This window comes from Periophthalmus magnuspinnatus, chromosome 9 (genome assembly GCF_009829125.3).
Source record: "Periophthalmus magnuspinnatus isolate fPerMag1 chromosome 9, fPerMag1.2.pri, whole genome shotgun sequence".
In the NCBI taxonomy this organism is placed as follows: Eukaryota; Metazoa; Chordata; class Actinopteri; order Gobiiformes; family Gobiidae; genus Periophthalmus; species Periophthalmus magnuspinnatus.
The window spans coordinates 16,688,133-16,714,969 of NC_047134.1; the positions used below are offsets into that span (position 1 = coordinate 16,688,133).

General features: G+C 38.9%; 1 protein-coding gene across 1 annotated transcript in view; it reads left to right on the top strand.

Moving 5' to 3' along the window:
• Positions 1–286: 286 nt before the first annotated feature.
• The window catches only part of ncor2 (nuclear receptor corepressor 2), a 62,189-nt gene continuing 35,638 nt past the window's right edge, over positions 287–26,837 (top strand). Inside the window, exons 1-4 of the mRNA XM_033972802.2 lie at positions 287–529; positions 18,154–18,346; positions 21,001–21,116; positions 26,128–26,305. Coding sequence (XP_033828693.1) covers positions 18,245–18,346; positions 21,001–21,116; positions 26,128–26,305 — 396 coding nt within the window. The 5' untranslated portion in view covers positions 287–529; positions 18,154–18,244. The remainder of the gene's footprint in view (positions 530–18,153; positions 18,347–21,000; positions 21,117–26,127; positions 26,306–26,837) is intronic.

Genomic DNA, 26,837 nt, shown 5'->3' on the forward strand with positions numbered 1-26,837 from the left:
CACACTACTTTTCAGAGCTTGGGACACTCCCCTGTTTTCTGGCCCAAGGGTTATCAACAAAATAAAAATAATTGAAACCACTTGTCTACAAGTTATGTTGTGCTAGAATTAATCTCTGCAGGTTTAACAGTAGGCTACACATTTTTGCAGAATAGTGCCTTTCTCACTGCATGTGTAAAGCAGTTATGTGTTGTGGCATGGGAAATGTGCAGTCTATGAGTAAGTGAAGAGGAGGGGCGAGTGAGCATGCGGACCTATTGAGAGAGAGGCGGTTCAGCTCTGCTATGGTCTCACAGTCTGAGCGGCTCGGAGTTGCACCAGAGCGCTGTGTATGCAGGAACAGTCTCTGCACAGCGTCTAAGCGAACAAATGAAAACCAAAACTACGTTTTCGTGTGGATTTATTTTGGGGCAACACGCTGAGTCGAAGTAGAAGGACTATTGGTGGATTTTTAGCGCCTGGCTTGGCTTTGGATTGTACCTTTTCTACCATAACACCACCGAATGATTTCTGTGGCTTCGCCGCTGAGGTTAGTTAGCCTCCATTGCTGCTGTCCGCTGTTTAGGGGCGGGGGGGTTTGTCTGCTCTGTTGTTGAACGGTAGGGTGTCACTACCCGATTTGTGCCAGGCAAGCTATACTCTCGGACAAACAACATCATTGTTTTTGCAGCTAATCGTGCTTTAACATGTATACAGGTATACAGTGGTAGCTTTGTCATAGCTGTCCGTTGCCAATGGTACACTACCACATAATGGTAATGCAGTAGCCAAGTTAATTTGAACAAAACTGAACACAGACTAATGTTTTACTGAATATTTCAGTGGATTCTCCAACAATAAACATCGTGCTTGAAGGCAGCAAAATGATAATATTTTATTAAATATACATGCATGTACAACTGCAATGAAGCTCGACACGCGAGAAAGTACAATTAACGCTGAATGTTGTTTGTCAAAGTAGAGTAGCCGTAACAGACATGGCAGACCGGCACACGCATGCGCAAAACTGTAGTGAAGCAAATCTGGAGGTGAGGCAAATCGGGTAGTGACTCGGGGTCCGGCTAATCTTTGGAGAAGAAACATAGCAGTATTGACCTTTTCAAGCTAGGAATTACAGTAACGCGGGTTATCGATATTCAAGGAGATGAAATTCCCACCAAACCATTCAACCATCTGGTACCTCCGCTTTACACCTCACATCACATCTGTCTAACAATTAGCTATTGTCTGCTGGTTAATGTTTTAAATTACTAACACGTGCTATATAGATGAGCTAACTGCTAACAGCGACAGCTAACCAGGCTAGCTGTCAGAGCAAAGGGATATCCTTGGTGATTCTGCCTAAAATCTGTAAATACAATTCATATCTTCACTTCGAGATAAACCGAAGTGCTTGATACCCTCGTCTGTTAGGATCTGCTTTGCTGATGCTGCTCCAATGTGATTTATGTTTATGGTGCACGACATAGTAGCTTACCTAGGCACAAAGATACATTTGCTTACGATGATATAGTGCTTTTATTGTATGTGTATATATATATATATATATATATATATATATATATATATATATATATATGTTAATTATACAGTTTGGCTTTGGATGTATTTTCACATACCTAAACTAAACGCTTAAACAGCATAACTGCTTAATAATGATTAAGCATTATGGCATTATGGCAAACAAAACAATCGGATGTTTGTTCGACTATGAGTAACAGTCTGGCCAGGTTTGTTTGTCAGTGAGCAATTAGCCATCTGTCTGTACTTACATTTCTGTAAGTACAGAAATATTTATTATATATTTATTATATAATGTTTACTTTAGTCTCCCCTGCATCATTCTGTTTACAAACACTTGCTTCACTATTAGTCTAAGCCATGTTTTAGAGTGTTTGGCTGGTGCATTACCTTATTTGACCAATGAAAGAAATAACAAACCTTTCGAATTAAATTATGAAATCTAATTAATGGACTAATTAAATAAAGCTTTGTTTTCAATCACCAGTTTCCTCTTGGTGATTGAAGATACAAAGTGGAAGTTGGCCAAATGAATCACTTGAATGTCTTTGGTGTCTTTTGTCTCTCTTGCTACTTGCTCTCTTGCTACTTGCACTTTTTGTAGCCACTTGATCACTCTTTGAGACTCAAAATGACTAAATAAACCAAAGGCACTCACATGATTGAATGTTCTATAAGTATAGTGTTACCCTATTAGAGTCAAACATCACTAGCCAATTAAGGTAAAACTCTAAGGGCTGTAATTACTGTAATTGTATTCACACATTGTGAGTGTTACAGGTACTTATAGGACTGTCACGGTGAAAGAATTTCCCTTGTGGTAACTTCATGTACCGCAGCACCGTGGTGTGCAGTGTATGCGTTATAGGACATAGGCCCATAATAATACATATAATTTGGGGTTGTACTTGAAAAATAGCTATATAAACTAACAACTGGGCATGAGTGACAGACCTGTGCGTGATCCTGCGTCACAAAAAGTCAATTGTGTTCACTAAATGTAGTTTTACAGATGAGTTACGAGTATATATTATTATGTTATGTTATAACGCTGTCTAGCACTAAACTTGTGGACACTTGTCGGCTCCGTGGGCAGAGCCAGGTTATCCAGGACTGGGCCAAACTTCACGCGGTTTTAGCGCTGCATGATGAGTGTGTCTGCCACTCCTCCAGTAAGGAACACATAAAGCCGGTACCCCAATGGTAAACCCATGTCTGCTCAATACCCTCTGATCAGGTTTGCCAGGATTCATTGACCCAACCCACACAAGAGGGTATAAACGGCCCAAATCCTGCGGAATATATGCGCGGATGTATTTTCCATTGTATTTATGAAAGTAGCACTCTTCCGGGTTCACAGACCCGCCCCTTCCCCTCTCTCTTGCACATATAAAAGTTCCACAGACTGCTGATGGCTTTGGATATGAAGACTTGTCACCAAATTTCAGGACTATCATTATTATTTTATTCTAAAATAAGTATGTTTTACATGGAAAATAGCTTTGGCCAAACCCACAGACAATATTTTTCAACCGCGCTAGCCCATATCTGCAGGAAAACCGCATACCTGGCAACACTGCCTGTGATTGAAGGGATGCACTAGCGTTCAGCTTTAGCACCTACACGTTTTTTTTTAATGTGGTGGAGGCACCTTTTCCTCTCTCACTGCTGTCCTCAGATACATATTCCCAGCGTCCCTGCATTTTAGAGTCACATAAACATGAATTGGTTCATAGTTAAATAGTAAAATTATGCTGGGCATGTGCATGAAGCCTCATTAAAATGCAATATGTGCTTAACGCAGTCACTTGAGCCCTTTTGCAGTTGATCATACCGCGGTATTGCAATACAGGGGTTACCTCAACAGCCTTGTCCTGATCATTTATTTGTGTTAAATAACTACTGAGAATCACATGTGGTTTTGTGCGGTAGTAATTTGTGCCCTTTTTTCTCAAGGAAATGGATGCTGGATTGTGTGAGTCACTCCACTGTTATGTAGGCAGTCTTTCATGAGCAAATTATTGTTTGACTTCTTATGTAATTATAAGATAATGCTGTAATTTGTGATGCCATATATAAAATGAATATGACAAATTGATTTGGAGAAAAATAACTGAAACATTTTAGGAAATTTGTATTTAAATCTCACCTAAACAAGAACACATTACTTGAATGGAAGTGTTGATGACTTGTGTGTACTAGCTCACTAAGTAACTGATAAACATTGTGCAAGGTGGCCAGGTTGTGCTGATATACTACTGATCTGCTGGTGTAAATGTTTTAAATCACATTATTTTGTATCTCAGTTGCAGATGAAACTCTTGTGAGATTTGTCTGTATAATAGCTGGACATAAAGCTTTGAGCTGCATTATGTGTTATGTGAATGGAGAGCTGTGTATCGGTGGGACTGAGCTTAGCCGAAGGATGGGAGTGGAGCTGAGGGAGAGTGAGGAGATGTCTCCCCTTATCCTGAAGCGAGTGGGGCCAAAGATAATCCGCCTCAGGGAGACATTTCAGTGCTCTCATTATGAAACACCACAGTTATGAAACAAAGCGCTCCCTTGAACTGTGTGTGAGACAAGTGTGTTCGGTCATCACTAAATACAAACACTATGACGTGGTATTTCTGCCAAATCTAATGCAGCCATCTGTGGAGAGATACCCAGCTTCATTTGGACCGTCAGTGAAATTCTCTCATAGTGTTGAAAATGGTGATCTGATGTTCAGATGAATTATAACACTAAGGTTTTGCACTATTGATTTTAGTTTTAGAACTTAGCTCCACTTACGTGTCTTTAATATTTGTGTGCCAAGCTGAAGGGAAAAGCTTTAAAGAAAAAGTGTACTTAATAAACAGCCACTATTATGTAAACTGAAAACCTTTATCACATGCAATGCTGTAATATTGTTATGGGTCATGCAGTTCCTCTTAATGACTTTTATTTTTGATTTCTTTACATTATGCTGTATTTTTTATTTGTCTTTACCCAAAATAATACATGTGCTTATCTGTACTATTGTTTTTAATAGGTCCCCAGAGGAAATACTTGATCCTTTTTGAATCTAGTCAACCAAAATGAAAACACTGAACACACTGAAGGTATGCAGGAATTAATCATCGATTGACACCAAACATAGCCTACAGCAGCATAGTACTTTTCAGGGTATTTGATAATAGTTCATTGAAGATCTTAGAAACTGTGTAAGGACACGAAAATGCATTGCTCTTGAAGTTTTTCATTCAAATGTGAGCAGTGTTTTTTTAAGTCACATGAACAGCCTGTAAATTCCCGGAAAGACCAGTATGAACCGACTTCACTTTGTTTGGCAGTTGTTCCACTAAAGGACTGCAGGAGAAATGGGAGGCAGTAACAACAGCTGTCCACTGTTATTAAGACACTGGACCTCATCTGGATGGCTTTATGCGTTTGGCCACCGATGGGTGACCCCTGAGTAAATTGACCTTTTTGTTTGATTTGTTTCTTGAATGCAAGTTTTTGCAGTGACATCAGTTTAGAATTCATTTACCAGGACTTGGGCCCGGACTCGGGGCCCGGACTCGGGGCCCGGACTCGGGGCCCGGACTCGGGGCCCGGACTCGGGGCCCGGACTCGGGGCCCGGACTCGGGGCCCGGACTCGGGGCCCGGACTCCACTTACATCAGACAAATCTACTTTAATCTAAAAGAAATCTGCACAATAGATAGGTTATTTTGTTCTTCTCAGCGTTATTATTGCAAAAGTATAGTATCATCACAGTGATGGCAACATGTTATGTGCTGTTACTGAGTGCACGTAGCGTCATATGTATCTGACAACTTTCAGCTGTGAACATCCAAGTAAAACAGGTTTGCATCTGCAGCAAGAGGCCCAAGGCAGATGATCTGACGTTACAAAGACTGTGACATGTCACAGGGAAAGGTACCAGGTTAAGTGTGTGTAATTACACGCTACAGAGAGCTGGCTGACAGTTAGGCCATGCGTTGTAGAGTCACAATGCACATTTACCAGGACGCTGTAATTAAAAAGTGATAATGGATATGTGTGTTGTTTAGAAAGCACATATTGTCAAAAGTCTTAATCACTAAGAGACAATGCAATGAGATTTTTTCATTAATCCAGACTTGAATGACTTTTGCCAGGATTAGGAGAGACAATCATCTGGACCCTGGAATGGTTATACCTTTTTGAAATAAATGAATAGTGTCTTTGAGAGTAAACACTTTATTGTATTATTTGGCTTAGTGTCACTGCAATTTTTATTTGCACTAAATAGGGATATCAAGATTTTAATCAGTTAATTTGATTAATCTAATTAATTAATTATTCAGGAACTAAAACAACATTTTAGAAGCAAAATTAAGTCATACTACACTTGTTTATGTCACATTACCTTTATTATTCAGAAAGTTTGATTTTAGTGGTCACACACTAATGGGACAGATAATATGGAAAAAAAACAAAACAAAAAACAGCTGTATTAGGCGTAACTGTTAAATCATGAAACTTCTTGATATGATTATAATAATAATTGTAATTAAATTTTTGGTAACGCAACATCCCTAGCACTAAACATATTACAGGTATTTAGTGCTAGTCGTATATTGCATAACACGTTTAAATTCTTCTGTTGAAACATGTGACTTATGGGATTTATACACATTTGAGAATAGATTTTCCTATATCTAAAATCTTCCCCTGTATTTTTGATGTTTCATGTAGTGTTTTGTAATGATCCACTGTATGCTCCAACAGGATTGCTCTCATCCATAATGTGCAGCGCTGTGAGGCTACTGTCATGAGGCTGTGCGGACACACTCGGGTTGCTCGCTGCATTTACACAGGAACATTTCAGAGCTGCTGAATTATTAAGAGGCAGTAAGAACAAGTAGGTCAGCCCTGGGCCCAGCACACAGGACGCCTATGCACAGGAAGCATATCATGTGAATTATATACATCCATGTACATAGAAGTCTACTAATGCTCTTTGAATGCTCTAAGCATGCACTGTAAATGATTAGGTCTGGACAATAAGCTAGAAGAGCAAATCTTATTGATGATATGCAGTACAGTATTTGCTTGATAATAATATTTTTTGTGTAAAAGGGGGATGCAAGAAGGTGCTGTGTAAAGTCACTCCAACTCGTTTCATCTTTTTGTGAGCCCACATGTAAAAATTAAGGCTAATGTGTTTTTAGTAAGGCTGTAGTCCTATTCATGGGTTTAGGATAATGATTCCTTCCTGATTTGAAGGATTTTCTGGCAACCTTTACCCATTCAAAAGATATATTTTGAATAGTCATTTATCTGATTAATCGGTTGATTTGTTAGTCGACTAATTATTTTAGAATTATTAGGATTTATATGGATCACAGCAGAAAGGACAATACATGGAGTGGGTTTTCCAGGAGTTATGGGAGCAACTGGACAGTTTAATCTGCCTTTTCACTTACAATTCTTTACTAGTACTTTTGATACATTGTAGTTTTTGCCCAGGTTTATAATAATTTCAGAGCCTTTCACTACACCCTTGTTTAGTTGCTCAATTGACAACACAGGAGAGAGGATACAGGTGCTGTAGCTTGACATAGATGCTATTGGGTTGACAGGCTTGGACTAGGCCTTGATTTATTTGTATTTTCTCAATCAAACAAGAGGACACGTAGTGCAGTGAGAGGAGTTTGCCTGTTCGAGCGGCTGCTGTGACTGTGTGATCTGTGTGCTCCATGTGCATTAAAATAATCCTTAAAATGCTTTTACAATTTTAAACAAAGCCTTTTTTTAACCTGATGTCTGTGACATGGAATGTTAGTGTACGCTATTCGAAGAGGAAACTGTTCTTTATTCCAAGAAAAACATAGTTGTGTGAAGTGTGAAGATGGCAGTCTTTTGCTGTTGCTGCCCTATTTTCCTTTATGTTATCTGCTGATTCTGTGAGTGAAAGGTTGCAATAAACACTAGTGACTGTGGCCAAGACAAATCCTTCTCATGTTCAATCATTTGAAATATTTTTTGTGAGGGTGTTCTTGTGTAAAGTGTGACATAGTTGAACTCATGTGACCTGTCTTGCCAAGATTCTTTTAAAATATTGCTCAGAAACAATTGAATTGGAAAATTGGAAATGTGAGACATGATTTTGTCCAACAAAAATTGGCCCACACATTTGTCACAACTGTATAGAAAACACATCAAACATCTATTGGTTTTGGAATCCTATTTTATAGGCAAGAAACCAATTATCTTCACATAGGTTAAGGAACATTGTATCGACCCCCTATGGGAAATTTATTTTCAGCATTTGACCCGTCCTTGCACTGAGAGGCGAGCCCTGGTACTTTCTGTTCAAATGCATGAGGGTCTGGAACCAGACCATATAAAGCAGGAGGCAACAGTTTAGTTTTGAGACCTTCTAATCACAGCCACTTATTTTTAGTGTCTTTCAAATGCAAAAGTCAAGGCAAATCTCTAGCTTATTTTACCACAGATTTATAAGGTTTAGTGATTTGCTCATTCATTCTGCAGAAATCTGTGCGGTTTCTCAGCCCTCTGTGTTTTGACATTAGCATACAATATGTTTATCTGGTTGCTTAAGCTAGACTGATAATCAGAAATGGAGCAGAGGGAGTACAATACAGTTCCAAACCATGTCTTTGTTACATATGGTAAAAGCAAGTGTTTTTTGCTGGCCAGGCCTGGGTCTCAGTGACTGCATTAAATTTGCAGAGAAAACCATTCAGAAATGCCTCTGACCTTTGCAAGGCAATACAAAAACACAAATCCTGTCTCAGTATTTGATCATATTCAGAAATGAATTTTGTGCATGGCTTGCCAGGTTATGGTAACCCATCGGGTGTATGTTGTAAAAATGGTGTGTTTGGTGGTGCTGGTGCCTCCAGTGACTTGAGTGTTAACTGGAGCAGTCTGTGAGAGGACTGTCAGACTGCATAGAGGGAGAGGGCCTTATGTCATTTCACACACAGTCGCTACTGAGGCAAGTGCACACGAAAGCCAATCTCACTGCTTTACTCTGGAGTATGTATCCAGCTGCACTGCACGACCACATCTGGAGGGAGTGAGGACTCAAGGCCACCAAATAGATATACTGTTTTTTTAATATAAAAAATTAAACATGCAGTATTGTGTGTGGTGTTCACCAGAATGCCACATATTTTCTACGGTCTTGATTTTGGAAATAATATTTATCCCAGGAGCTTCTAACCTTTTTTCCTCAGTGAGCCAATGGCAGAGGGCTACTCCTTTAGAGGCTGCATGAATGGGGTGCAGTTAGATGCCTATAAACATAAAATAAAGATAGACCTCTAAATTATACACAATAAATAGGGATGTAATGAATTAAGTTTGAATTATTTTGCATCATATTTGTAATTCCTAAATCCTTTGGGAAGCTGCTTGGAATAGAGTGAAGAGCTCGATTTATCCAATACCACAATCATATAAGATGTATTTATTCCAAGAAAATAAAGGTGGCAAGTTTGTTCAGGTTCTTTAGTGTCACTGAATCTGATTTATTTTGGCACACTCCATCATGAAAGCACAGACTTGGTTTAGAAGAGTATTGGCTACAGACATTACAATTTTTCACTTAGATCTGATGCTTGTGTTTTAGAAATCGGATGGTTACATTGTATTATGTCAGCCGTGATGAGGAAACAGTTGGGAGCAGTTTAGTCAGTAGTGGTTGTACTATCTGTCAAAGGAGGCCTGACTCTGGTTTATGCAGGCCTAATTATGACCGGTCACTATTCAAAAATGCAGTACACTCTGCTATGCTGTTTTTATTTTGTGCCTACTGTGTTTGCAGAAAATGTATGGCATTGTGAATATTTGCTTTAAAAATATCTGTTCCCTCTAACTGCTTAGAATACTGTCAGAGAGCTGTAGACGTCATGTGTAATTTTGTGTAAAGGTTTGTTCTGGGTTATAGTTCAGATTTTTTTTGTTTGTTGATTGGCAATTTATACAAGGCCACATTCCAGTATTGGGTATCTGCTCGATACCAGGTGCTTGTACTCATACTGGTCCCGATTCCAGGAGCCGATACCACTAACCACGTATGTACTTACTGTGTTGCATCTTCTCCTGACGCTCACAGCTCATCTCTCAACTGAGCAGTGAGTATAAGACCATAACTTGCCTAGAGAGATAAAAGCCAGCTGCACAACTTAGCTCAGTTTCCATGGCAAGGTGGGTCAAGTTTCTAGCTTAAGGACACAACAACATAAATTACTTTAAAATATGCAGTATATTAATATATTACAATATGTATTATTTTGTATTGATATTGCAGTACTTCCAGTTCAACATATGCAGCCGTAGTACAAATGTAAGAGTCCTTAAAAGCTCATATAAAGAGCATTGAAAGAACTGCATGTAGCCTGCACTTTTACTAGTTTAAAAAAGTATTATAATCACAGCTGAACCCGGGTTACCAGAGCCTTAACCTGCAAACAGAAGATATATTTGCTTTCTCATTCTCCGTAATGACAGGCCATGCATCATGAAAGCCCAGAACCTCCAGAAATCACTCATCAGTGCTAGTGCAGCCTCTGCAGCTCAGTAATGATTGGCTGCAGGTGCTGGGGTTTAAGTAGTGAGGATTCAGGTCAGGGAGTCTTTTTAGGTTTTAACTAACTGCATTTCAGCATTGAAACTGGCAACCCAAATGAGGCCCCCTTCGCTTTTTGACTGGATAGTCAGGAGAATCAAAACGCCAGCTTATCACACAAACAACTTGGCCATCATGTCCAATGTATTTGTAAATAAATTAGCATTATAATTGTTATCTATAAGATAAGTATTTGATTGGAACTACTTCGTGTCTAAGAACGTAGATGTCATGTTTATGGAACTGGTGATCATGGTTGGATGCACAAGCACAGCTGGGTGGGGTTGGTACAACATATTTACAGGTGCACTCTTGGCTGACTGCAGAGAATACCTAAAGAAAAAGTTAGAGATCACAATCAAGCAGATTGTGGAAATGTGAGACTGTAAGACTGTGTTCCAAGTTTATCTAAATTTCCTGATAAATTTAGGTTATGTCTGCAGAAAATAGAGTCCTCCCTCAGTGGAGATCTATCACCTGCATGAAAACTGCTGTTGGCCCACTGCTTAATCAGGAGGAGCTGATATTAATGAAGACACATTGTGCTTGTGTCTGCTATATAGTTATAATCTATGACACCCTTGGATCATAGATTATTTTCAATCTATGATCGTTATTGTTATTTTTTGCTCATTTTAAATCACAATATTCATCTAAAACAACGTAATAAAAGAAACAAGTTAGCTGACTTCCATGTTAGAAAACTGTGGTGCCCAATGGGAGTAAACGTCATCACAACAAAAAGCCATGTAGTTGTCAGTCCCTCCTATGGATAGCTGGACACACTAGCGAGCAATGGATTTTTGTTTTTCATTTGTAACAAAATGACTGCATGGCCCTAACAAATCGTATGTATATCATCAATTAAGACAATAAAATTGAAGAACAAAGTAAGTACAGAGCAGTGGGCCAGTGGTGGTGGAAAAAAAAAGATATTGATTGGCAATATGGCATCTTGGAAATAAGTGATTAAAGATTACTCAAACATGCACAGATTACTCCAAATACAACTTTGAGAATGTAAATGAGTAGAGGAACTGACTTTAACATGGTTAAATGCTCCACAAAGTCAATTTAAGACCTATAGAGACAGCAGTATAGCCGTTTGTAGAGGTCATGCTGTTGTTGTGATTTTTAATAAGATATGCCTTTATTAGTCCCACGGTGAGGAAATTCCAAATTGAATGAACATTGAATTAGTTGAACATTGAATTTGTTTTCATTGCAATTTATCTTTGTCTAGTTTATATGTGTTTGGAAGCCCAATTGGGTTGACGATGTGTCAGTAAAAATCTGCTGATCCAAAAGGAAATGTTTTCAGCTCTCTCAAACTTTGAGCAAACTATTGTTGGTGTAAAACAGCCTGGGGCTCAGAGCCAGAGCTGATGCAACAGAGGAGCTGTGGCTGGATTTCTCATCTGCTCAAAGGGAAACATTTTGAGTTATTTTCAACAATCTATTTTTTACTCTTCTTGCATCATACAAGCATCAGTCATTCTAATTTTCCAGGACACCTGTTTTTTTCTCTTGTTTATAATGTGTCTGTATATTCCTCAGAAACAGGACCAATTTCTCTGAATGTTCAGTTTTGCATAATTTCTGCTTTTGTCATGAAAGTCCTGTTTAATTTAGCTCTCCCTAGTAGTATTCTCTGCAAAGTACTTGGCTTTGTGTCAAGCTATATACAGTGTTTTTTGTATTTAGTTATAATCTCCCAGATATCAGGATTGGTCCAATATCGAATATGCTGCCGATATTTGGCACTGATATATTTTTTAAAATTGTCTCCTAGTTCTCATGTGTCATTTCCAGTTTGTCCTCAGTAGATTCAATTTGTGATTTTTGAATAGAGTATTGAGTGAGATATTATGGCTGTATGCAATAACTGATTTTATATCCCATATGGACAGAATTTATTATTACAAAAGCAAAAAGTAAATTTGTGAACTTTACTATAGCTTAATAATTTATTGTCCTTGCCATAGATAAAAGCTTAATGTCAGTATTGGCAAATATAGCAAGAGAATTATTGGTTATTTGGTTGGGACCATCCCTGCCTGCACTCGTGGTGCTGATACAAAGAACTAATACTACTTAATCATGATACGAGTTATTTGACGCTCATGGCTCACATGAAGAGTACTCATTACCTCTTCTGCACATTAAGCTCAGCTTTCTGACCCAGAGTTAATCACCTAAATCAGATCTGACTGTCATAAATGTTTTGTAGATAACACACAGATAAAGTTTGAATTGAATAGTTTACCAGTGATATCAGCCCTTGGCTTGTGTTTGCGATAGCAACAGGCTAACGTCGCTAGGTAGTGCTGACAATTCTTTGCTCATGCATGCAGTGCAACTTATTGTGAGTGAACACCTGAACAGATCTAAGAGATGAGCTTTTAAAAGGGTATTCATGTGTTTACATTGGTCAAAGTGTGATTAAAAATATGAAAATTCCTTGTTTATGTTAAAGTGTCCCCTTAGCAGTTAGCGCAGTTTCCAGATTCCCGAAGTCTGGTGTCCTGCAACCTCACAATCGATCACCCAGGGCCCCTCTAATAATATTTTGGCACTACATGTAAAATAATATGCAATGTGTTCTCCTTAGATTTATGTTAAAATAATATTCCAATGCCTGTGGGCTTCATATTAATATAAAGAAATACAAGCAAATATCTTATGTAAAGTTGATTTAAAACTCAATGTTCTTTTTTGCTTGTTGTGTGAACAATCTTTGGGTGCCCCCTGCAACGATTCCAAGGCCCCCAGGGCTTCCCGGACCCTACTTTGGGGAGTTGTGTTAATTATCTACTACAGTGGTTCCCAAAGAACCATTCTAAGTAGAAAAAAGTTGGCTACATTATGAAAATCCTATGAAATGAATGAGATTTACTTCTTTATTAGAACCCCTGTAAAAAATAATGCATGGTGACAGTAGTACTTACACTTGTGCATGTATCAGTTCAGAAAAACGTGGCATCAGTGCATCCCTACATTTAATTTTGAATTATGCTTATGTTTTGTGCCTGTGTGCTGTTAGGTGCTTGGGTCTCCTTGTCCCGGGCCCTTGGGTAATGAGGCTCCAGGGAGATAAATCCTTATGGGAGCTGACAGGGTGTCACATTCCTCGGGGCTGAGTCCTAGCAGCCCCCCCCCTCCCTCCTCCTCCCATCATCCAGGGCGCTTTATACTCGTCTATTGCCAAAGTTTACAGTGTACTCATCTGCCTTTTTCACATCTGCTTCAGAGGAACTGTCATCAAACTTTCAAAATGAACCAGCACTGTTGAATTTTCATTTATGAACTGTGTTGTCATAAAGGTTAAGATTTACTTTAGTTAAATAATTTCTATGACAAGCTTTACAGCACACAATTGTGAAATGTTTCTTGGTAGCGTTGGTTTGTTTAGTTGAGAGATATTTGGCAGTGATGGACCAAATGATGCAGATAATGAACATTGTTGATGTGGATCTGAACAACGTCTGAATCTGCTTTCTGATCTGAACAGGATTGCCAGATGTACAATATTGTATTTGTACAATAATATTGACCCCTGTGTGATCAATAATTCCAAAAAGGGTCAAATGCTCGATCATTTCAGTAAGCCAGATGCAATCATCTTTAATGATTGATTTCATTTATGCTATGCTTTGCTGCTTGTCTTCTCTGGAGTCAGACACTCCCTCCGTTTTTATACTAGACTTAATTTCTCCTGTTAAACAGAGAAATTGACCCAGGATCAATAGAAAACGGCCCTGTGAGCAGAGTGTGTGGTGGATCTCTGACACTGATGTGCTCTCTGTGATCCCCAAAACAGTTCAAAATAATGGCTCTTACAGTTGGACAAGTGTGTTTGTCTCGTTTATAAATGAGCCATCTGAAAGGCAGCGCAGAAGTTTCCAAAGGAGTTCAAACATTGAATGTGTTCTGTGATTTGTATTTGTGGACGAAATGGGGTGTCAAACTACTAAACAAAGAAACAACTCCATGACAAGACAGACAAACAACACTGTAAGTGCCAGTGCGGTTCAATGCTGGTGGTTAAGTTCTAAAGTGTAAGTCCTGCATGAGTCCTTTATGAAGGGCTGAGCACCAAAACTGTTTGTTCTGCACCAACTTTCGGTTCCTTGGCTTTAAATGCCAGCGTCAATTAGACAATTAATACACTGCACCGATTTATCAGCAGCGCAGGTGCTTTCACTCTACACAAACAAATGGCCCAAACAGCACTTATGTTTTAGCATAGGCCTACATGTGTTCAAACAAAGTACAGTGTATCATCTTACCAGTAAAACATAAGAGCTGAAGAAACGACATGTACAGAGTTGTTACATATACACTCAAAACATCAAGTATCCAGTGCGGGACCTTTATAATGTCTGAAAGTCAAATTGCATAATAATAAAGCCACATCCAGTCACAGTCTGCAGTGGGCACCGTAAAGCTGAAGCCAAACGGATAATATGAACAAAACTCTTCCAAAATCATCCCCCTCATCCTTCCTGGTAAAAGCATAATTCTCAAGTAAATGCAGTGTAGTAAATACATCCAGCGTGAAGCAGGCCTCTGTAAAGATGTATCAAAAGTACTCCATGTACAGCTCGCCATAATTCCCCTCATCTGATCATGTACTGCATAGAAAATGCATAAACAAAGAGCATGAGCTCCGCCTCTGATCTCAAATGCCACATACTAGAAAACTAAATTGAAGCTTAAGCATGTATAAGTTCATGTGAGGATCAGCTGTGCACTCTGGTTCAGTTGCATGTGGATTTGTTTTGAGTTATCATCATCATAACGCCTAGTACTATGTTTTAAAAATATGGATTGGGGGCAAACATATTTTAGCACTTTATTGTCAATATTTGTCTACAATACGATCATTTGGGACAAAATACTATCATTTTGGGCACTCTACGGTTTTATGACTTTGAGGATCTGGCAACACTGTATCCGAGTTACTTAATTATCGCAAGATATCCAGAATATACACTTCTTCAATACTTGACGAAGATGTGAGTGAATGTGAATTAGCTAGTCCAGGATGTGCATGGTATGTCTGTATCAAAATAAATGACAGTTTAAAGAAAGAAAAAATAATAAGGGAATGAAACATATTGAATATGTCTGTGAAGTTAATTAGTGAAGCACTAAACTCTGTTAATCTGGGGTGAGAGAAGTTAGATTTTTTATTTATTTATTTTTTTTTGTAAAGGATAGATGACCAATGCACTCTTTCATTTAACATGGGCCATTGACAGAAAAAGGTTTGATTGCATGGTCATGTTTGATTTGGCTCAAGACGTAACAGACCAGACTGATATCTGTAAAAAAAAACCACACAAAAATATTCTCAATTTGCCAGGCAAAGAATCGATGCCTTGTTAGATGTCTGTACCCTTCAAGTGTTTTTATAAGTTGAAATTGGCATGAGTTATCTTAATAATCAGATTTCAGGTTGGATTGTTTTCATTTATTAACTCAAGGTTCAAACTATTTTCTGTATTTTTTGCTGTTCTTACTATTGCATTGGAACAGCCACAACGCCTCCACTAACTGTCTAAGAAAACCCTCGTCAGGTTTGATTGAATGTTTATTTCAGTCAAATTTAGCCGTTGTTAGAAGTCTCCTGCTTTGGCATGCACTGAGCTCTCAGTCTCTGTGTACACTGCTCTGCTAGTATTTCCACAACCCAGCCTAAAATGGAGTGAAGAAGGGGTGGGGGTCTTCTAGAGAATGAAATATTGGCTCGGTGTGCTTTAAGCTGAGGCCCGCTTTTGGAGACGTCCCTATAAGCTCGCAAAGGAGAGGGAGAGGGGGGAGAGAGAGGTGAATGAGTTCGTGGATTGTTGGCAGTGGGCCATGGACTTGCCTGTGTTGCCTGTGGGTGTCTGTAGCAGTGCCAGCGCATGTGTTTAAGGCCTCATGCGCCTCAGAGCTCATGTCAAAGCTGCCTCATTGTGCTGGCCTTCTCATCTTGATTCAGGTTTTTGTCCTAAGCAGATCTTATGACTGCCTTCAGACTTGTTTTTCTCCCTCCCCTAGGACACTCTCCGGTCCCTGGATGCTTATCAAAGAGGATCTCTCATTCTTCGTTTCTGTGCTGTTTTGGTTGGACACCAATATGACATCATTGTATGGCCTGCTTAATAAAGTGCAGCCAAAGATGGGTTTTAGCAGGTCCTTGACATTTACAACCATGGGCAGGGTTGTTTTTTTTTTCTGTAAATGTTTATACTTAACACTGTGATACTAAGGTAAAGTGCTCATTGCATAACCGTCATATCAAGTGACTAGTTGCGTTTGTGTTAGTGGAAATAGAATACAGTATTAAGGGAATTTTGAGCTACTATGATGGGAATGTTTACTTGTGATTCAGTATTCTAAGCTACTGAAAGTCTAGGCTTTCTAGGGTTGGGAATCACAGAGTCCATTCCAATTGAATACAATATACAATACATGGCTCACTGTATAATAATGTGACAGTATTTTGATGATGTGACAATCATTACATTGCACATTCTGTGATATATAATTTTTAATGGGGAAAATGTCTTTGTTAAACTGCTACATACACATTCTGTTTCAAAAATACACTTAATGAAATCATCTAAACCGTGAATATGCCACCTGCATTACTGTACTTTCTTTAAATAAGGAATAAAATTGTTGCACACACAATAGATGCACACATAATATATCAATATGTTGTTTAATATTTTGTTTTCTTATATCTTGTTTTTTAACCTTTATACCATTCCCCTTCTGTTGCTGCTTTATCACATGTTTAACTTGCATATGGCTCACACAACCTGAGCTGTCTCAGAACAGTGTTTTGCCAAAGGCCTGTGGAAAATCTGTTTAAACTTTCTTTCCATTGGTTCACTTTGGGGTGGATCAGTACGGTCCAAAAGTGTCTCCACTATCTAAAATAAATCGTACTGGCCCGTTTCAATCCCTGAAGGGTATGAGCTCCAGAGCAGTCTAGCCTGGTATGGCTCCTGGATTGATTTAGTGAAGGCATGACTACACAACAAAATGAGATGATTGGACAAAAGAGAATGAAGAAAAAGATAATTTCTCACCAAACACTGACTTGATTTTATGATTATTTGCTGTATTTTCAGCGATGGCAGCTTATATGTTGAGCTGACATGTTCGACTAAACAAAAACTAGAATGAAGTTGCAGTTAAATGAAACGAGTAATTGAAAAAGCTGCAGATAAACCGGTAGTTTATCGCCAGCAGAAGTTTTGTGTTTACTTTACCTTTAGCCACGTCTCACAGCGCAACGAACTTTGAATTACTAAACGTAATTTTGGAAATTGCTGATGTCAGCCTTATGATTAATTCTGGTTACAATTTTGATTTTATTTGATAAAATGTTTGTAATGTTTGGGTGACGTCAGTTGCTCATGTAGCAGCCCTTTGCCCGGTGTATGGAGATAACTTGGCTGGTGCTAGTCCTACCTAATTGAGCTGTGCCAAGGTGGCCCCAAGCTAACCATGGCAATGAAATGATGCTTTAATTTTAGCAGTTGCACTGAAAATCATTATTGCAAGTTTTCTTTGAGTCATTTATGCCAGACCTTTCTAGTAACAGTGTAAAGGTAATCTATAATGGCTGGTTTTCATTTCATAAACCTACTGTGGGAACTGGAAAGGTACTGGGAAGGCATTTTTGACTAAAAAAATCAAATTGAAGAGAGGTATATGACTGGATATTTACACAAACGTGTAACAAATCATTTTATATCCCAGTAAATACAATTTGTTATTAAGTTTATCTGTGATTGTAACTTTAACTAGATTTGTGGGCCTTGCTATGGATTTTAAAAGCAAAATATTGGTATTGGCAAATATTGGTTTTCAGCCACAGCAGCAGACAAAATATCAGCTCATATCGGTATCAGCTCAGAAAATCCATATCGGCCCATCCCTAAACTAGGCTATATAGATGTGTTAATCTTGCTCTACTTAATCTTCATTCTCTCTCTACACAGTTTGTTGGCTAAGAGAAACAGCCGATAATGTGCGGCGCCTCCTCCGAAGCCACTCCCACTTCCTGTCTGTAGAGGAAGCGGCTGGGCCAGCATGTCCTCTCACCAGTCCGTGCCACCGAGCCGGAGGACTGTGGACACCAGGCACCTGCCCAACCCTGCCTCTCTACCGCTTCAACTCCAACGAGCGCATACGGTGAGTCCAGGAACAGATCAGCGACTAATATTACCATGATTGGAGTTCAGCATCACTCTGTACAACTGGAGTACTCCAGATGTGTTCATGCGGTTTGGGAGATTCAGTTCATGTCCTCCTTATTGAAGTTTTGCGTTTATATATGTATTAAAGATGCTCTTCAAACTGAACTAGAGTGAAAATTCAACTAGAATTTTGTCACAATACTCATTTCAAACTCATGTTTGCTACTGAGAAAAAAAGCTTATCTTTACTAATTTTGATACCACACTTAATAAATGAATACGTGTATTGATATACTAGTCTCATACATTGACCTCCTGGCTGCTAGACCATCCCCAGTGTTTCCCCTAAGTTTACTGATTTGGTAGGGCATGTTTGGCTGCAAACATGTGCACGTGCTGCAGAAGAAAAATACATACTTATAGATTATATAGATTTATAATTATTATCATTGGTAATATTATTATTATTAATTTTTTTTTTTTAAATCCCCATGTTATTTAATATTATTTTTAACAGTTAAGTTGGTGTAAAACACTTTATAAACATATTTTAGGAATTTAAGTAGGTGACCTTAGTCTGTTCAATTTTATATTCAGACCTTATTATTTGCTGTTATGAATCCTGTTTGATATGATCTAATAGGCTACAGTTATTTATGATGTGCTTCTAAAATAAAACAGTTGCAGACAAAATCAGCAGTCACACAGCAGCAAACAGCACCTCCATTCACTGCTTTACACAGCCTAACCATCCATGAGCCTAACCCATGTGCAACTCAATATATCTGTGAAACAAATTATGCTAACCGCTTTATGTAAACTGCTAGGTTTGGCTTGACCTTTCGTCTACTTGCAAAGTATAGTATGGATCGGACCTGGATGACTAAGGGATTACACAGACATACTTGCAAAGATCCACTAAGCTTTGATATGGATTTTTATCATCTACAAACTCTTGTATAACTTACTCCTGAGCTAGAACAGTTTCTGCATCTGTCTCTTTTGTGTTTTCTTTAGAAGCAACATCGTTACCATAGCTGGTGTTCCAAATAGGAAGTGATCATGGGCGCGCTTCCAGCTCCATCGACTCTCTAATTTACTTTACATTGAAAAATTGGTATACGTCTCTCTGAAACTGCTGCAGTGAGCCTAGTCATTTGAGCCTTAAAATGTTTGTATTAATCCGCTCTACATGATCCTGGTATTTTTATTTTGCGGACATTAATAACAGACAAATCAGGCGCCTTCATTCCCCAAAGTTGCTTCCACTAGCGTTAGTAACAGATTTGATTTACAAAGTCATGCTCCAGATTGGCTCTTTGGTTATTATGATACTCGTGGTTGGAATTCCAAATATGGAACTTGGCTCCAAAGTCGCTCTTATAAACGCTAGTCTCAATGAGCTTGATATGTCTTAAGCTGAACACTGTAGGTGACATCATACTCCCTTAGTCCACTAAGCCTAACCCTAGTATAAAGTCTATGGTTGCGACCGCTGCTGATAGCAGAGCGGTGCCGACTACGGCATAGTGCAAAACCCAGCCCGGATCACTTTGAATGGCAGGCTGGGTTATACAAGCAAAGTATGACAGAAAATACGGACTGGAATTCTACGAATACACTAGTTTTTATTGGAGCAGTGGAACAAATTTGGTGAAGACATTGCATTTTGACGATCGGTAAATAGCGCCACATAATTTGATTGACAGGGCAGGGGCCGGTGGCAATATAACTCTTACAATCTCCAGTATTTGTAATTCTGTACAAGATTTTGACCTTTCATAACAGAATTATGTGCTTGCTGAGAATGATCAAGATCTTTTCTGTAATCAGTACCTGCTCAAATTATCAAGTTTACAACCATACATTATAATTTATATTTTGACACCATGTTAGGGCAGAAAGGTGTTTTTTTTATACTAGTTATGTCACATTGGAATACCCCAGGGTTTTTCAGTTTAGTGCATGCATGTTTTAGAATATTGTGAAATCGTTAATAGGATGAACATCTTCCTAAATACGATATAGTGTTTTTATTAAGCGCTTACTAAAATTACAAAGTGTGCATAGTTTGTGAAATGAAAACCTTACAAACCTCACACAGAAAGTGTTAATAAATCAGTTGCTAGAGTCTGGCACTGTCTTCTGTAGTATTTTGTAAACATAGCATTATTCCTGACCCCTGACCCCACAGCCTCCTGCTGGGCCCCGGCAGAAATATTCCTAGGTCACTGTGTTGTGCACACAGTAGCTCCCCCTCATTAGATGTTGAAGTAGAAAGTTCATGTTGTCAGTGCAGGCCCATAATGGTGCTTTTCCATTGTTTCCAGTCACATCTACTAATTATCCAGATTATTTTGAGTCCGAGGAGAAGCAGCGCTGTCTGGACTTGAAGCAGGAATCACCCCCTGACCTCAAGTCTTTCTCTGTTATGTTCTTGTGGTGAAAATAAAATTCCCCAAAGTTGCACAAAATTCTTTTGCTGACATTTGAGGCTCAATTGGCAGGTCACATCACACTTCTTGGTGTTGGCTGCTATTGTTATTACTAAAAAATGACCATGTACTACACAAATAAGGCAGGCACTTCTTCAATCCCTGAAAAATGTGATGTCAGCATATTTTACACATTTTGTTGTTTGCTTTTCAGGAAGTGGGGCTGGTGGATTATCATGGTCATCATGCCCGGGATTACAGCTCCCACCTGGGGCAACCTCATCGCCGTCGACCCTCGCTGCTGTCGGAGTTTCAACCTGGGATTGAGAGGTATGCGCTATTAGAGCCTCTATGGACGTGGACATGCGTATGCATTTAAGAGTGGTCTGAAATATAGGGTTAGCCAACTTTACACACCAGACTCCATGAATATGGTATTCGCTTTTTAAGAGAACATTGCATTGCTTGCGGCGTTTGAGATTTACTAATTATGACCATTAAAAATCTTGTAGTGTTATATTGTCTTATGGCTATGTTTATATGAAAGCTTTAAGTGTGGCCCTTCTCACCAGCTGTATTTCTCTGACATAATCCCAGTGCAGTCCTTATGTAATTGGTGCCTGTGAGCCCTCTCTATGTGATGTTGCATTTAAAAGCTTTGTGGGCCAAAGGAGCTGTTTTCAATATAGGAAGATGCTGAAGCAACATATTGTGCGCTTTATACTCCTGCAGACTCAGGTCGTGTACTTTCTCAAGTGGTTTATTATTTATACAGCCTTTCTTTTTTGAGGATAGGTCTTTATAAGTACTTATGAATATTTTATTTGTATGACATGCATTTTGTATGATTCTCAGAAGAAACTATTTTCTGAGGCTGAAGGCAGATATGGATTTGGTTTTACTGACACTGATTTGGAAGTCTCGCTGTCTAAATGCTTAACTAACACAAATATGATTTCAGATGGCTTTAGTGTCAGACATACATTGACTCCAATGCACTGTGTATGAATTTTCAGTCATGGGTTTCTGACTTCTGCCCACATGCTCTTGATTTAATACATTTTGTTCAATTAAGGCAGTGTCTGTTGGTACTTTGCATTTTGAAGACTTTGTCTGACAAACTTTAAAATCAAAGTGTTTAACAAGCAAAAGACATTCACACCTTGTTAAGTGAAAAAGGAAGGAAAGGAACAATAGAGTAAATTCAAAGTAATTGAAGGTCAGGCAGCCACAACAGTGTAATCAGTGGTGAGCCACTGTGCTGTAGTTATTGGCCCCGTCCTCTTCCTCCTTTCTCCAGGCAAACTCCCAAGCACTCCGCCTTCTCCCATCTGTCTGAAATCACCAGGGCTACTCCAGAAAAGAGAGACCAAGCTACAAAGCAAAACAAGACACTCAGGGACTAGTAAACAGGGTTTTTTCACTTGAGTGGGAACATTTTATGTGCGACACAAATGATAATTTTACAAAATCTGTCATTTATCTCCTCTGCTCTGCTCAAGAAAATGTAAAATACTTGTAGCATTTTTTAAAGGGTTTGTGATAAAATAGGTTTCAAAAGAAAGCCTGTGTTTAGACAGTTTGACTATTGTTATTAGTCTAGTTTGTCAAATACCTCTAATCTGTGTCAAAGACATCGTAGCTGTTGCAGCTGTAGTTGAAAATAAATCCTCGGCCAACCAAAGCCAGGCCCTGCAGAGCGATTAGTCAGTTTTAAGGGGGTTTATGGGTGTGCACCGTGTGGCGCTGGCAAAAGCGCCCAAAAGATTCACATCTCTCAATGACCTGACTGAATATATGACCCAAACTGCACTCTCACAACCGCAAAATCACAGCAGTTCATGCAATAACTATGAATACAGAGAGCGTAGTACCAGATTCAACTTGCCAGTTACTCACTCCAAGGTTTCCTTTTTACTGTCCTTGTTTCAGTAACAGGCGAGTAGTCCTACTTTTCTAGCCTAACCCCCTTATAGGCTATGGACTCCAATACCCTCCATGATGCTCTGACAAATTTATCTGGTCACAAGTCCCTTGTCTTGACTTCATAATTTTTAATTTACCAGTTGTGGCGCAGAAGGAGAAGCACACTTCCAATACTTTTTTCCATAGATACTGAAGTTGCCAGACTGACATGCGTACAAAATATTTTTTGTTGAATCATGTTTACAGCAGATTAACAGACCCGTGCATTTGAAAAGGAAAGTTACATGGAGCCTCAGAACTGTCTGTGGAGGAGGGCTCCTTCACACAACTCCTTGGATCTTCTGCTTTTAACAAGTATTCAAGGAATTCTTAAAAGTGCAGCTCAGATAGGTTACATGTTTTATATTGAATCTGGCTCAATCTGTCCAATACAGACATACAGATATATTGATATTTGTCTTCATATTGATATTTTACAATCAATGACAATGTCTTATCTTACTGTCTGATACATTTTGCACTTCTTATGATTATGTAAACATTCAGCCACTTCTCATGCTTTATTGCTCTTCTTTTTGGAATCACTAAAATGGTGGAATAAATACTGGCTCTATATCAGGAAATTTTACAGATATTGACTGATATTAAAACCTCATAGGTATTTTCATCAATATATTGCACATCCCTAATCATTTAACTGAAGATCATAAGTATGAGCTATATTTAGTTTCTTGCAAACCAAAGTACACAAAATATTTGTGGTGTTTTGTGAAGTATTTGTGATATTTTGTGCTGCTCCAATATGTTTTATAAGGCAGGTTCTTAATAGCAGTCCCATCTCTGTGCAGTACAGCCCTGTCTTTTGGCTTGCGTGCAAGTCAGCCATATAAAGAGATGTAAAGGTGCGCCGCGTACATTTTCAATTATATGTTTGGCCTGTCTCCAGTTCCTCTTCTCATCAGTCCCAGTCACTCCAGCTGTAGTGCACTGCGCCGGGCTTCTCTTTCTGTTATTGGTCCCTGAGGTCCACACAGCTGTTAGAGGAGATTGGCAGAATCATAACCAGTGTATTTCTCCCACAATAATCACCATATATGCTTTCCGTTCTGTTGTCACGGAGCTCAAGCCAATGACAAACTACTGTTGTTGTAGTGGGGTGCTCTGCCTGTCCTCTTGTCCTAGTTGCTTCACCCTTTTACACACATCTTTCTCATCCTCTAGACAAATCCTCCCGAGGGACTAGATTATTCAGCAGGCTCACCACAGAGAGAGAGAGAGGGAGAGAGAGCGAAAGTCTGAGAGAGGGAGAGGGGGGAGGGGTGTAGTAGTTGATTATGTAAGCACAAACACTCAATGAAGATGAGGAAGTGAACTGAATCAATGAGGGGAAAAAGGTTTGAGAGCAGCAGTTACACACAGCCTACTTTTTGAGGTTATTTCCAGACAATTACACAAATTAAACCCCTACCGCCCACACTAGAGCTTCACACTATTAGAAGAAACGTTAAAGATGGACTTGCTGCATAGTCTACATGTCTGATGAAGAAGAATAGAGTTGGGCTGTGTGCCAATCTATCTCCACAGAAGGAGCCTCCACACTCCCTGGCACTCCACACACAAGGCCTTTGTGGCTCTGAGTTTGCAATTGTGGTTGTGTTTCCCACTTCTTTCCTCAAGCCACTTCCATGTGAACATTGGCAGCAGCAAAAGTGACGGACAGAGATTGTCTCCAGAGAAGACCTAAGAAGTCAGTTCCCCTGGGAAGAACAGAGGACTATTCACAAGTGGGCTAATGTAGTTTCCACATCTGATAGCCATGCCCAGTTAAGCTTTGAAAGGTGTCGTTTGACTACACATCAAGACTACAGTACATTCATAATTACTGTTGGCTCTTTTTCTTGCACTGGGCTATTGGGCCAATGAATGTGATGAGCACATGCTAGCTCTGCAGCTTGTGTTTCTTAGCAGTGTAACATTAACCATCCAGGTTACCATATATCTCCCCTGTTTGTAGTAGGTCAGCAGCATTTAAACAAATATACAGTGCCTTAAAATCAAGAGAACATCACATTTATTAAACTAATAGACTACTTATTATTAGCAGTATTCTTATTAGTGTTATTATTACTAGTACACAATTAGTATAATTTTGTTTTAGCTGACAGCATTATCTAAGTAACAAAATGCATTATAACATATAAAATCTATTTGAAATTGTAATCGGGATTCAGTTCACATTTTAAATCTGCCCATGAGCATTTGAGAGAAGGCTGAGAGGCTTTAAACTGCTAAACCAGTGCTTCTCAATTATTTTCTGTCATGCCCCCCCTATAAAGTATAAAAAATTTCGCGCCCCCCCTGAAAAAATAAAATAAATGAAATGATATAATGAAATTTAATTAAATATCAAATAAAAAATAAAATAAACATTAAATGACTAAATTAAAACTAAATAAATATCAAAATAATACATTAAAATTAAATAAATATCAAATTAAAACAAGTAATTTAGCAATTTGGTACACCACCTTACATGATGCTCGGTGCTTTCTGCTTTAAGTGACATTCACAAAGTGGATGATTGTTGTTAATATCTGGCACGTTTACACTGAAAAAACTCCAGCGTCTTATCAGCGTGACTGAGGTGTAATGAGGCGTCTTATTTGGCTTCACACTGTCCATTGCCACAGCAGACACCGGTCTGTCCTCGTGTCCCACCGGAGTCACGGTGAAGCCAAGTGCTAAATACGCTTCATCAGACTGCCTCGTCTTATTTTTCAGGTGACTTTACCTCTGTCTATATCCGCCTTTCTTCATCCCTTCATCCCTTTCATCCCTGTTAAAATGTTTTCCATAGTGTCTCTTTAGCAAAAGTGTTTCTTGTTCACTGCCCTGTGTCACGATCTGTTCGCTCTCTCCTGCTCTTTGCTGTGCGCGCACTGCGTACAGTACTACAGAGTACACTATTGAGAACCACTGTGCTAAACTAATACAAGAATCTCATGCATTTCAGAACAGGTTTATAGAGGTCTATACTTGAGGGTTAACACGTTTTTCAATTTAAAAATTACATATTGTCGGCAGAGAACATTCAGTTGCCTAAATAACTACAGCTTTTGAGATTTGAAAATGGTGTTGATTCAAATAGCAATTTGATTGTGATATATTTGACATCTACATTATTTTATGCACTTGACATACTGAGCCCAGTTTTGCCTTAGAATACTGAAGTATAGTTTGAAGCATAATAACATCTTGACAAAATTAGCCTGCTATCAAATTCAAGGTTTGCCCTTTCTTGCTGAATTCAAAATTGACTCTGGAAATGTCAATGATATAACAGTATTTACACCAATATGCTCTGTAATAGCTATTTCTCTGCTGCCTCTAATGAGTTTGTCTTGAAATGTTGCAGGGGACAAGAACAGCATATACGGTATGAGCACATCTACCTGCCTGAGCACAGCGGCCAATCAGAGGTGGAGTATGCCGAAATCAAACGCCCGCGGTTAGAGATGGCCCCGGAAACTCTGATACGCCCCACATCCCACCGGCCGTCACTGCCTCTGGGAGGGGCAGAGGACCTGGCAAAGGTGAGAGCTTCTGTTACTCTGCACATAAAGCACTGTTGAACAGTTGGACATGTGGCTAGTTGTGCTTTAATCTATGTTGAAATGTAGAACAGTCACCTGTCCAAACACCATAAGTAGGTACAGAGGCACTATGACTAATTTCTAACTGAAATGCATGCTGACTTCTTCTTTTCCATGGTTCATCCAACTATAAGAACTTGAAATCTGAGTCCAGGTTTGGCTCGCAAAAACCTACTCCTGCTCTGATCTCAAAAGATGCATTGCTGAGGTTATTAAAACTTAAATGCTGTTTTGAAGATCTGTAAAGTTCAAATATCGAGTATAATATAATAATATAATATGAGAAGTTTACAGGGTAAAGGTATGAAGTGATATTTCGGCACTTTTGTGAGGTATTTTACAGTCAGTGTACAGTTGTTTGATACCTAAACCTGTATTAATATTAAGAAACATTTCTATATATAGTCAATATGATATAAGACCTTCTTTCAGTAAATCATTTATTGGCATATAGTTCACTAGAACTGAGTGG